General features: G+C 58.5%; 1 protein-coding gene across 1 annotated transcript; it reads left to right on the top strand.

Moving 5' to 3' along the window:
• Positions 1-3,867: 3,867 nt before the first annotated feature.
• CPLX3 (complexin 3) lies at positions 3,868-8,497 on the top strand. Its single transcript, XM_030955420.1, has 4 exons — positions 3,868-4,201; positions 5,316-5,520; positions 5,898-5,985; positions 7,220-8,497. Exons 2-4 carry the CDS (start codon positions 5,360-5,362, stop codon positions 7,442-7,444), a joined length of 474 nt encoding a protein of 157 aa, XP_030811280.1. The 5' UTR covers positions 3,868-4,201; positions 5,316-5,359; the 3' UTR covers positions 7,445-8,497.
• Positions 8,498-12,506: the final 4,009 nt, after the last annotated feature.

Genomic DNA, 12,506 nt, shown 5'->3' on the forward strand with positions numbered 1-12,506 from the left:
GAATTATAAAACCATTCCCATCCCAAATCCCCATCCCTGGGATCAGGGGCTGTGTGTCCTGTGTGACCATTCCCACCCCACATCCCCATCCCTCAGGAGGGATGTTCTGGATGACAGGACCATTCTCATCCCACATCCCCATCCCTCAGGAGGGATGTTCTGGATGACAGGGCCATTCCCAACCCAAAACCCCCATCCCTGGGGATGGATATTCTGGATTATAAAACCATTCCCACCCCAAATCCCCATCTCTCAGGATGGATGTTCTGGATGACAGGACCATTCCCACCCCAAACCCCACCATGGTGACTCTGGGCAGCCCCGTGCTCAGTGACACAAAGATGAGAACAGGGAATTCTGAGGGAATTGGGGGGACACACCAGCAGCATTCCCCACTCCTGGCTTCCCTTCCCAGCAGCACTCAGGGGCTCCCAGGGGCTCTCCCAGGGCACCTCAAGATGAGGAGGGGTGCACTGGGATTTTTTCATCCTGTGGAGATGATGTTAGGCTTTGGGAACTCAGAGGCTTGGTTCTATAGGAGTGGGGAGGCTTTCCATGGGAATACCTCCCTAGGACAGGGAAATCTTTGGTTTCACTTCCATGACAAGCTGAGCTGCAGTCCCTCTTCTTCAGCCAAGGCAAATTCCAGCTTTATGGAGTTGAGTAAATGACAGAAACTATTTCATTTGGTAATTTACCACACCCTTATCCTAAAGTTTCTTTATTCCCTCTGTCAGTGACACGGCAGCACTTCGATCCCTCCAGAGGATCTCCAGCGGGGATCCCACTGAAGGGATGTTCTTCTCAAGACCTTCAGGATATTTTCCCTCAAACTCCTGCGAGCTGGTGGTCCCTAACAGCAGCGGGACTCTCTGCATTGATGTCCCCGGGGTGTCCCTGTCCCCATCCCAGGTGGCAGAGCGAAGGTGACCCTGCCCTGCGCCCGGGGTCAGAGCCGAGCGCGGCGGCACCCGAGGTGGCGGTGCCTGTCCCCATCAGCAGAAGTGGCAATCAGCTGCCAAGTGCCGGCCTGACTTCCCCACCAGCAGCAGCAGCAGCAGCAGCAGCAGCAGCAGCAGCAGCAGCAGTGGGCTGCCTGCCTGCTCTGGAAACGCCTTCTCATTTCCCTCCCGTGGCGGCTCCAGCGCGCACACACACGGCTTTCCAGGATTCCTTCACCTACTCCTATGGGGTCTCTAAAGGTTAAAAAAGGCTCATGTTCCCTGCATTTCAGGCTGACAAGGATCAGGCCTTCTGATGGCCTTATTGCCATGGCCCTGCAGGTCGAGGTCACTGAGCCTTCCCCTCTACAATCCACAGAACCAGCCACTCCTGGGCCATTTGTAGGCCTCTGGAGCATCCTCTGGAGCCCGGGCTGTGGTAACTGCGCCTTTGGAGCCAGTTACCTGGAAAGAAGAGCTGGAATGATCCCTCTCAGCATGGCAGAGGGAGCTGCTTGCTTCCAATTTAAATCAGGTGTCAACGCTGAGAGAGGATCCTCTTAACTTCCACCGTCTTGTCTGCGGCTGCGGCGGGGGGACGTCTCATCTCGCTGCCGTCTAATCCGTGGAGATGTGTGATATAGCATAAGCTAATATAATAGGTCATGCAAGGATTTACATCTCATTACGGCAGGTTAGAGTCCTGGCAGGAAGGATGACTCATCCTCACTTGAATATATTTCAGGGATGAGGAACGGTTCAGCTGCCCGAGGAAAGGCAAATGGGGAAATCAACCACCTCGCAGCGTCATTTCCCAGCTCACTGCACCCTCTGATTGTCCCCCCGGCTCTGCCTCCAGGTGGGCCACCGGCCTCTCCAGGAAAAGCTGAGGGGATGGCAGAGCTGCAAAACCTCTCTGGAGGTCTTTGCCTTTGCCTTTTGCTCCTTCCCTGTAAAACTCGGGCTGCAAGAGGCTGCGGCGTCCGAGCCGAGCGAGCATCCCCGGCACGAGGGGCAGGATCCGAGGCGCTGCCCGGCTTGTTTTCACCTACTTGCCTTGGCCCGGCGGTTCTGCTCGTCAGGAGCTGTTTGCTCTTAGTTCCTCAGACAGGGAGCCTCCGTGGGAGCTGACCCATCTAACCCAGCTGGAAAAAATCGGTCCTGACTTCCAGTCTCTTATTGTTAATGGATGCTCGCAGCGAAATCCAGAGTGAGCGGAGCTCCCAGGACCAGCCACGTCTGAAATCTGCTCTGAGCCCACACGAGGCTCGGGCCAGCACCCAGGGACACAACCAGGGGTGCTGGTCCTTCTCCCTGCCCCTCTTTCCAGCCAGACTGACAGCCAGAATGTGACCACGCTGCTGGCAATGGGACATCTGCGGGGTGCCCGGGGCTCCCAGCCTGTTTCTCAGCAAGGCTGTGCCAGCTCATTGTGGGTTAAAATTAATTTTCCATGGGTTCTCCATGGGAAAGCGCTTAGGAGAGCCTGCAGATCGGTGTGAAAAGCAAAAATCATCACTTCAAAAAGCTGTTGAGGCTCCTGAGCTGCCAGCTCGGGGTGAGCAGCAGGAGCAGGGGCACCTGCCTGGCGAGGGATGCTGGGGGTGATGCTGGAGTTGTGCCAAACAGAGGGACCTCCTTCACCCCAGCATCAGTTTGCACTGATTTGGGTGGACTCCAGGGAACTGCTGGCATCAATCAGGGGGCTCTGCTCTGCCAGGAGAGCCCTCAGCAGGACAAATCCCCCGTTGTCATCTCCAAGAGCGTGTCCCAGTCCCTAAGAGCAGCACACTGCCAAGCTGCTGGCCAGATTATTACCCTAGAAAAATGCATTATTTTTTAGTCTGTTTTCCTCTTAAGACATAATTTTACCTTGGGTGGGGGGATGGGAGGAGATGGGCCGATTCCCCCTCCCTCTGTCACTTTGTTCTGTCGCTTCACAGCTGTTCCATCATTTTAATCTGCAGAGATTGTCTTTATATTTCGGGAACGAAATGATTTCCCGCAAGCCGGGATTGGGGTTTGGATCTGCGCTCATTTTTCAGGAGCAGAGAAGAAAAAAGGGAGAAATGTCTGTTAAAGCCAGGCTGGCCATCTGGAAGGGAGGTGCATTGCTGATGCCATTAATTGCTCACTCCCCAAGGCCTGGAATGAGGCTGCAGTCAAAGGGAAGAGCAGGAGTGGGAGTGGGGCTGGAGAGAGCCAGGGAATGATGCAACACAATCAATGCCTGCTCCATCCTCCTCATTTAGGTGATCAATGAACGCCCTCGTGCCTGTGTTCTGGGGGCTGAGAGCAGTTTCAGTATTAATTAATATCATAAAATCACAGGATCACAGAATGGCTGGAGTCAGAAGGAGCCATAAAGCTCCTCCAAGCTCCAAGCCCTGCCATGGGCAGAGACACCTTCCACTACCCCAGGTTGCTCCAAGCCCTGTCCAGCCTGGCCTCAGACACTTCCAGACATGGGAATACTTCCAGGGATATCATTAACAGGATAGAGGGGAGGGAACTTTTGGGCACCAGCCCTTGGATGGATGAGCAAACAACAGTTGTGACTGGTGCTGGTACATATGGCTTGTTCCGAGCGTCAAGCCTGGCTTTTCCCCCTGCCAGACCCCAAGGACGGGGAACAGAGTGGGAGAAAGAGCTCTGGGTTGGGTTTGCTCCTCGGTGGGATGGAGCAGCCGGGAATCACGGAGGGAAGGGTGGTCGGGGGGCTCCCCGCAGCCCCCACCGTGCCTCCATCCACCCCGGTGTCCCCGGGGAGCTCTGGGGCTCCTGCTCCTTCCCGCGGGGGTGGTGGCACTCGCGGTGCCCCGGGGCGGGTCGGGACGGCGGCGGCTCCGCCCGGCGGAGGGCGGCGGGGCCGGGGGGAGGCGGCGGGGCCGGGGGGAGGCGGTGCCGCCGCCGCCGTGCAGGACCGGCACACACCGGAGCTGTGCGAGCCCCGGCGCTGCAGCGCCCGCTCCGCTCCCGGCCGGGACCGCTCCGCCATGGGCGGCCAGGCAGCGCGGCCCCGCTGACCCCGCACACTCCGACATCCCGGTACTCCCGGCATCCCGGCAGTTCGGCACTCCAGCATCCCGGCAACTCCGCTCTGCTGACCCCGGAGCTCCGGACTCCGCCGTCCCGGGAACTCTATTCCATTGAGCCCGACTCCTCCATCTCTCAGCACTCCGGCATCCCGGGAACTCCGTGCTCCACCGTGCCGGGAACTCCACTGCGCTGACCGCTGGTCCCGGCTCCTCGGGAATTCGGTACTCTGTCATCTCGGGAATTCATCTCCGCTGACCCCATCTGCTCCATAACCCCGTGCCCCAGCTCCCCGGGAACCCATCTCCCCGTCCCTGGCTCCTCCACCTCCCGGTACCCACCACCCCGGGCGCTCCCTTCTCCGCCATCCCGGCAATTCATCCCCGCCTGTCCCCTCTCCTCCGTGACCCCGGGGACTCAGCTCTGCTGACCCCGGCTCCTCATCACTCGGTATTCCGCCTCCCGGGAAATTAACTCTGCTGATCCCGGCTCCTCAGGAATTCGGTACCGTGTGAGCTTGGCTCTGCTGATCCCGCATCCTCCATAACCCCGTATCCCCGCTCCGCGCGAGCCCGACTCTGCTGACCGCGGCTCCTCCCCGGGATCTCATCTCCCCTGTCCCCACGTCCTCCTAACCCGGTGCCTTGCTCCCAGGAGCCCAGCTCCGCTCATCCCGGCCCATTCACCGCCCGGTGCCCCAGCTCCCCGGGCTCCAGCTGCCTCGGAGCTCACCGCCCCCCCACCCTGCCCAGCTCCCAGCACCCGTGCCCAGCTCGACTCCCGTGCTCCAGCTGCCTCGGAGCTCACCCCGGTGTCCCAGCTCCCCGGACTCCCGGTGCTCCAGCTGTCCCGGAGCTCATCCCGGTGTCCCAGCTCCCCGGACTCTCGGCGCTCCAGCTGTCCCGGAGCTCATCCCGGTGTCCCAGCTCCCCGGGCTCTCAGCGCTCCGGCTGTCCCGGAGCTCACCCCGGTGTCCCAGCTCCCCGGGCTCTCAGTGCTCCAGCTGTCCCGGAGCTCATCCCGGTGTCCCAGCTCCCCGGGTTCTCAGCGCTCCAGCTGTCCCGGAGCTCATCCCGGTGTCCCCAGCTGCTCCCTAACCCGGCGCTCCGGGTCTCCAGGAGCTCCCATCCACAGCATCCCGCAGATTCCTTGTCCCGGCTCTCCAGGAGCTCCCATCCATAGCATCCCGCTGATTCCCTATCCCGGCACCCCAGCACCGACCATTTCCCGGTTCCCTGGCGCTCCAGCTCATCCTTAGCCCCGTTCCTCGGGGGGTCCCCACATCCCACCCCCACCCTGCCCGGAGCCCCCCGGTGACCGCGGCTGTCCCGGCTGCAGATCCGCGCTGCCCCCCGGCCCCCGGGCCCCCCGGAGGTGCGGCCATGGCGTTCATGGTGAAGAGCATGGTGGGGGGGCAGCTGAAGAACCTCACGGGCGGCCTGGGCGGCGAGGAGAAGAGCGAGGGCGAGAAGTCTCCGGCCGAGGCGCAGGGCATGACCCGCGAGGAGTACGAGGAGTACCAGCGGCAGCTGGTGGAGGAGAAGTGAGTGCGGGCTGCACCGGCACCGGCACCGGCAGCGGCACGGGCACCGGCACCGGCACCGGCACGGGCTGAGCCCCGGGGTCCCTGCGGGAAGGGGGTGCTCCCGCTGCGCTCCCACATCCCGTGCATGGGAGATGGGGGCAGCCGGCGCTGGGGACAGCAGGACCGTGAGGGGGTTTGATGAGCCCCCTAATCCCTTAATCCGCTTCCTCGCCCGGGAGATGGGATTGTTTTCTCCTTCCAGGCTGCGCTGGGGGGAGGAAATTGTGGGAAAACGGGACTTTTCAGAGAAAATGGGGGGTGCTGAGGTTGGGAGGAAGAGCAAACCCCGGGATGGGGGACAGGGGCTGTTGGTGATTGCCCCGTGTGCTTCGCAGGATGGAGAGAGATGCTCAGTTTGCCCAGCGCAAGGCGGAGAGAGCCACGGTCAGGTCCCACTTCCGAGAAAAGTACAGGCTGCCCAAGGTACGGCTGCCCTGGAACGGGGCCACGAGGGGAGCCCAGATCCAGATGGAGCTCTGGAGGGAGGGGAAGGGACAAGGACTCCCTTGGCTGGCTAGGGTTTGAGCCTCAAAGCCCAAACACAAATAATTTCCCCTCAAAACCATCCTTCTTCCCAAACTTTGGCCACTTTCCTTCCCCCTGAGCACCACAGCCCACCAGCCCGAGTCATTGGGACTCCCAGCCTTGCTTGATCCCCTTCTCCCTCGCTTTTGCCCCCCAAAATCCAGCTGGGTGAGGGAAAACCACCTTCACCCCAGACTCCCTGGAGCTGGGAGTGCAGCCAGGGTTGCACCTTCCTGGCTGGATTAGCCAGCTCAGCTCCTCTCCCTGGATTATTTGGCGAACGTCTCCCCCCTAAACTCCGATTTTGGAATTTCCGCACGATGAACCATTCACCGAAAACAATTTAATCAAGGGATAATTCAGCCTTTCTTGGAATTGTCACAAGCTTCTCTCCCTCCAAACCCACCCTGTATTCAGGAAGAGTCGCTCAGTGGTGAATACCCCAAATTGGAGCTGGGCTAATATTAGTTCCGAAGGGTCAGCTAAGCCAAGTGAGATTGCTCTGATTGTGTGGTGTTGTTCAGGCAGCCTGGATTCACCCCCCTGCTTCCCACCCCCCTTTTACATCCGAAATAAACAGCTGGAGAATTTCTTTTACCCCCTGCCAAAAGCCAGAAAAGGCAGAAAAAGAAGAGATGGAGATTTTTTTTTAAACTCTCATGGAGAAACTGGGATTTGTTTGGATCTGGCCCCACCGTCCTTTCACTGCCTTCTCGTGCTTGAGATGTCCCTTCTCATCTTTTGACAAGTTTCTTCTGCTCATTACTGATCCCACTTGGCAGCCGGGCTGCCTCATCCCGAGTCTCCCCGTGGCTCCGGGCTCGGAGCTGATCCCGACCGCCGCTGGGAGCAGTCGTTAAGCATAAGCCCAGCTTAATTAGGCGCCTAACCCCCCGCAGTGCGAGCTGGAAACCAGTTTGTACCGGTGCCGCGCGTGGGTTTCCATCTCGCCTCTCGCTGTGAGTGCCCAGGCGCACCTCAGGCTGCATCAGCATCCCACCCCCACCCCCCGGGACCTTCCCACATGGTCCTGGAAGTGGGAGGACAGCCCCAAGCCCCCCCTGTGGCGCTTCCAGGAGCCCCCTTCCCGCTGTGCCATCCCCCCTCCTGACTCTCTCCCGACCCCTTCCAGAACGAGACGGATGACAACCAGATCCAGCTGGTGGGAGGCGACGTGGAGCTGCCCAAGGAGCTGGCCAAGATGATCGAGCAGGACAACGAGGAGGAGGAGGAGAAGAACTCGGTGATCGGCCAGCTCAGTAACATCCAGAACCTGGACCTTGATTCCTTGAAGGACAAAGCCTCGGCCACGCTAGAGGACCTGAAGCAATCGGCGGAGAAGTGCTCCGTGATGTGATGGGGCTGAGCAGGGAGGGGACGCAGCGCAGGCTCTGGCGGGGGCTGCTGCCTGCAGCGGGGACCCCAGCCACGCTGTCACCCTTGCCGTGTGTCACTGGGCTCCTCCTGAGCCGCCTGACCCCTCGAGCCCCTGACCCAGATGTCCCTGATGTGTGGCTTTCGTTTCGTTCTCCGGGCTGAGGTTAGAGCCAGGAGCCAGCATGTCCCCCCCGTACCCCACGGCCTCCCCCGTGCCCGGGCAGGGGGTGTCTGCAGGCAGAGCTGGGGAGGCGGCAGGAAGGAGAGTGACCTTGGAGTGTGCGTGACCTGGAATGTGATTGGAGTGACGGACCTTGGAGAGTGACTGACCTTGGGGTGTGAGTGACCTTGGGGTGTGACACTGGGACTCCCAGCCTTGCTTGATCCCCCTCTCCATCGCTTTCGCCCCCTAAATCCAGCTGGGTGAGGGTAAACCACCTTCACCCCAGACTAACCCTAACCCACACTGACCTTGCAGTGTGACTGACCTCGGGGTGTGACTGACCTGGGAGTGTGACTGACCTTGCAGCGGTGGCCCCACGCTGCGGCTCTGCCTCCACTCAGCCTCCCGGGAACGAGCAGGAGGCTCGGATTTGCCTCGCAAGGACGAGGCAGGGTGTGGAGCACCCCCCTCCCTGCATCCCATCCCCATCACCTGAGAAACAGCATCCCATCCCTGCCAGGAACACCAGCCCTGTGCCCTTGAGGGCCCCTCTGGAGGAGCCAGCCGGGAAGGACCTGCCATACGATCCCTGTGGGAAGGGGGGTGCTGAAGCCTGAATTGACACCAGAGAGGGACAAAAGCCCTCCCTGGTGCTGAGCTGAGCCCGCAGCAGCCCTTCCCCGGAGCAGTGGCGTCCCTCTCCTGGGATGGGATCCTGTCCTTGTTCCTTCCAGGAGAAGAACAAAGCCATGAGGGAATATCTCCCCGTCCTCCCGCTCGTCGTGCTGTAGTCGTGCCGTGCTCGGTTGAGTGTCCCTCCCTCCTGTGCTGTCCCTGTGCCATGGTACTGTTATAACCGGTGGAATAAATACCAGGAGATGTCTATGCATTTACTTTTCTCCCCCAGCTCTGTTTTCCTGGGCAAATTTTCCTATTTTCCTGGTTTTGGGAAAAAAAAATCCTATTTTCCTGGCAGCAGAATCCCAAAGAAAGCTCCTCTCCTGGCTGCACTCATATTTGGGACTAAGGGGATGCTATGAGCAGCTCATTGGCCACAGTCAGGTTTAAAGCAAACAAAATTCCCATTTTTCTGCAGGTTTTTTGGCTGTTTCAATACAAAACCTTAGAACACTCAGTCTCAGGGGCACTGCAGGATGCCCAGTGCACTGCTCCAAGTAAGGACACTCTGCAGGGATGAGCCTGAGCTCATGCAGGTGTGACCCAGCCCTGGTGACATCCCAGCAGGCAGGAGGCTCCTGTGGTGAGGCTTCCTGGAAAAACTTGGCATGGGCTGGGAATTTATCGCTCCAAATCCCGTGGGAGCTGATTAGCTGCAGTTTGGTTTTGCGAGGAAGGATGGGTCATCCAGGAAAACACAGGAGAGGGTGCTGGGAAACCGATATTATATTATTATTATTATTATTATTATTATTATTATTATTATTATTATTATTATTATTATTATTATTATTGGTGTTGGATCAAGCCATGCTGCACCAAGAGATTCCTTTCTGCCCCCAGCCCGCTGATAATCCTGTGCCAGGGCCAGGTAGTTCTGGGAAAATCCTGATGTCCATTCCCAAGAGGACAGACAGACAGACAGACAGACAGACAGAGGCAGCTCAGGCGTGGACACACATCCTGCCAGCCCTCCAGCCCCCGGGAGCAGGGGATTCCAGCAGCTCCAGGGACCTGTGCTCCCATCAGATCCCCAGCCCAGCGCTGGGAGCCGGGAGCCGCGAGAGGGGAGATCGGCTGGAGCAGCTTCAGCTCCGCAAGGAGATCATACCTGATGAGGATCAGCCCGAGCTGATCAAATCCCCCACCAGGAAAGGGATAGCAGGGAGCAGGCACGGCCGCAGCCCAGCCCTCGCTGCTTAAATCCCAGCCCCGAGGCTCAGCCCGAGGGAGAGAGCGGGATCCGGACCGGGGCGGGGAGCACGGGGCTGGGATGGAGGGGGGAGAGGCTGGGATGGGGGTGAGAGGTCGGGATGGAGGAAGGAGAGGATGGGATGGAGGAAGGAGAGGATGGGATGGAGGGGGAAGAGGCTGGGATGGGGGCAGTGGGGGCAGGTTCCCCCTCCTGCCCTTTCCCTGCCCACCAAGGATGCATCAATGCCCACACCACGGGAGAGCAGGATCCCAGCCGGAGCAGGGAAGCGCGGAGCAGGGGATGCAGCCCCGCGGTTCATCCCCCCAGAACCAGCCAGGATCCGCTCCCGCACCTTTTCCTGCCCCCTCCCCTTGCCCTGCCCCCCGTGCCCGACCCCTGCGCTGCGCTCGGCGCTCTCCCGGCCCACGTGAGGCGCGCAAAGGCCGCGTGAAGCTCAGCGGGTTTATTTTAGGAGGCACCATGACCCCCAGGCATGTGGAAAGGCAGGCAGGCAGCCCCCGCTGCCCCCGCCCCGCTCCCGAGACGTGTTAAGCCTCAGCAGAGCGTTCCCGGCAGAGCCGAGCGGCGGCAGCGCCGAGGATGCTGCTGCCCCTGCTGCCCCTGCTGTCCCTGCTGTCCCTGCTGCCATCGCTGGGTCACAGCCCGCACTGGGGAGGAGAGGCTGGGATGAGGGCGAGAGGTTGGGATGGAAGGAGGAGAGGCTGGGATGGAGGGAAGATGGGCTGGGATGGGGGGATGAGGCTGGGATGGAGGAAGGAGAGGTCGGGATGGAGGGATGAGTCTGGGATGGGGGGATGAGAGGCTGGGATGGAGGGATGAGAAGTCAGGATGGAGGGAGGAGAGGTGAGGATGGAGGAATGAGAGGCTGGGATGAAGAGAGGAGAGGCTGGGATGGAGGGAGGAGAGGTCAGGATGGAGGGATGAGTCTGGGATTGGGGGATGAGAGGTTGGGATGGAGGGATGAGAAGTCAGGATGGAGGGAGGAGAGGCTGGGATGGAAAGAAGAGAGGTGGGGATGGGGGTGAGAGGTTGGGATGGAGGTGAGAGGTTGGGATGGAGGGATGAGGTCAGAATGGGGGCAGCAGGGGCAGGCAGCCCCTCCTGCCTTTTCCCTGCCCACCAAGGGACGCATCCCAGTTTCCAGCAGTTCCTGCTGCTGTATCCTGAGCATCCCTGCACCCTCCGCACCGTACGACTGCTCCGGGCATCAACACGCAGGCTGAAAATCTTAAAGCAAAGAATAAGTGTGGATTAAAGCAGAAAATTGGTTTTTTCTCTCTTTTACAGGTCTTATATCATTTCCTCTCCTATGGGGCTGGGATTGGGATAGGTTTGTCCAAGCAAGCCCTTGCTGGTTGCTGGAAGACGCTGGCAGTAACGAATTTTGTCAATAAAATAAAATAACCTTTATTGATCAAATAACATAAATTTTACTGACAAAACTCCTGCCCTCCTGCACCAGCCCATTGCTCAGCTGGCTGCAGGATCTTCCTCCTTCCCAGTGGTGAGTGTGGGACGAGTGAGTGGTTTCCCCAATGGATAAAGCGTTAGATGAGCAATTGTTAAAGTGCTGAAACAAATGAGCTGCCACGGAAGGCTGGGGAATCTCCCTTCTCCTTTTTGCAGGCAATTAAACTTCCCTGAGAGCGGCTGTGGGAAGGGATGGCCCATCCATCCACCCACTGCTGGTCCAACAGCCAGGATTAATCCAGATTACAGAGCCCTGGGGAAGCCCAAGGCTGGCTGCACACACTGACCCAGCCCTCCCCAGCCCATCGTGTGCCTGGCCTCACGTCACCCCACGCGCTGGCACCGCCAGGGTGACAGCCCAGCTGCCACTCCCCACCTCTCTGGGTGACAATCTGGCCCCAAGAGCCACCCTGTGAGGGTGGGAGAGCCCTTTGGAAGGGCTGAGTGGTGGCAAGGATGGGACTGGAGGGGAGCAGCTCCTCCCTGAGCAGAAGAGTGACAAAGGCCACGCTGCCAGGCTGGACACTGCTCCCTTCATGCCACCCTCCTGTGGGAAATCCAGGACTCTTGGACAACTAATCTATATATACATATATAAATATATAAGTAGAATCCATTTCATGTTTATATTATGTATTTATTTATACATTTTAACTCTACCGTACACCCTGATCACACATTTCTTATTGGTGTCTTTGCTTGTCCGTGTATTCTGCATGCACTTCTCAGAATATGTGATTGGTTACAGTCCAGGTGGCTCACAGCTCTGTGTTACCTCTTTCTTGTAGTCTTGGAATTCAGTTTCTTTTCTTCTTTCTTATTTTAGCACAGTTTATATCTTAGTAACATTGATGAATTCTAGAGAGCCCTGAGAAAATCCTGGTAGGAGCAGTTACAAGCGAAACAACCGGTGCACCCTGTTGTCGCAGACATCTTTTCATGAAAAATCCTTTCCTTGGGATTTTTCCTCCTGAGAAGCTGAGAGGCCTCAGGAACAAAATGTAAACAATAATTATCTGCTGCTATGGAATGCAACAGGTAGATCTGTGATTGGTCTCATGTTAGTTTGTTTGTAATTAATGGCCAATCACAGTCAGCTGGCTCAGACTCTCTGTCCGAGACAGAAGCTTTGTTATCATTCTTTCCTTGCTATTCTTAGCTAGCCTTCTGATGAAACCTTTTCTTCTATTCTTTTAGTATAGTTTTAATGTAGTATATATATCATAAAACAATAAATCAAGCCCTCTGAAACACGGATTCAGATCCTTGTCTCTTCCCTCATCCAAGAACGCCTGTGAACACCGTCACACCCTGTCACTGCTCAGGCACATCGCTCACCTTCCCTCGGTGACATTTGGGCAGCCACAAACCCCGGTGCAGGTGACACTGACACCCACCCCGACCCCATCAGCCCCAGGGGAGCAGCCAGAGCCTTGTCCTGCTCCCAGGGCTGGGGGGGGCTGGGGCTGGGCCGTGCTGGCGGCCGAGCGTGAAGGCAGATGCGATTATCCGCGC

Source organism: Camarhynchus parvulus, chromosome 10 (genome assembly GCF_901933205.1).
Source record: "Camarhynchus parvulus chromosome 10, STF_HiC, whole genome shotgun sequence".
In the NCBI taxonomy this organism is placed as follows: Eukaryota; Metazoa; Chordata; class Aves; order Passeriformes; family Thraupidae; genus Camarhynchus; species Camarhynchus parvulus.

Excerpts from the sequence above, each read along its gene's own strand:
- CPLX3 (XM_030955420.1), top strand. The coding sequence starts at position 5,360 with ATGGCGTTCATGGTGAAGAGCATGGTGGGGGGGCAGCTGAAGAACCTC. Across the intron at positions 5,521-5,897 it reads CGGCAGCTGGTGGAGGAGAA|GATGGAGAGAGATGCTCAGT; the intron begins GTGAGTGCGGGC and ends TGTGCTTCGCAG. Across the intron at positions 5,986-7,219 it reads AAAAGTACAGGCTGCCCAAG|AACGAGACGGATGACAACCA; the intron begins GTACGGCTGCCC and ends GACCCCTTCCAG.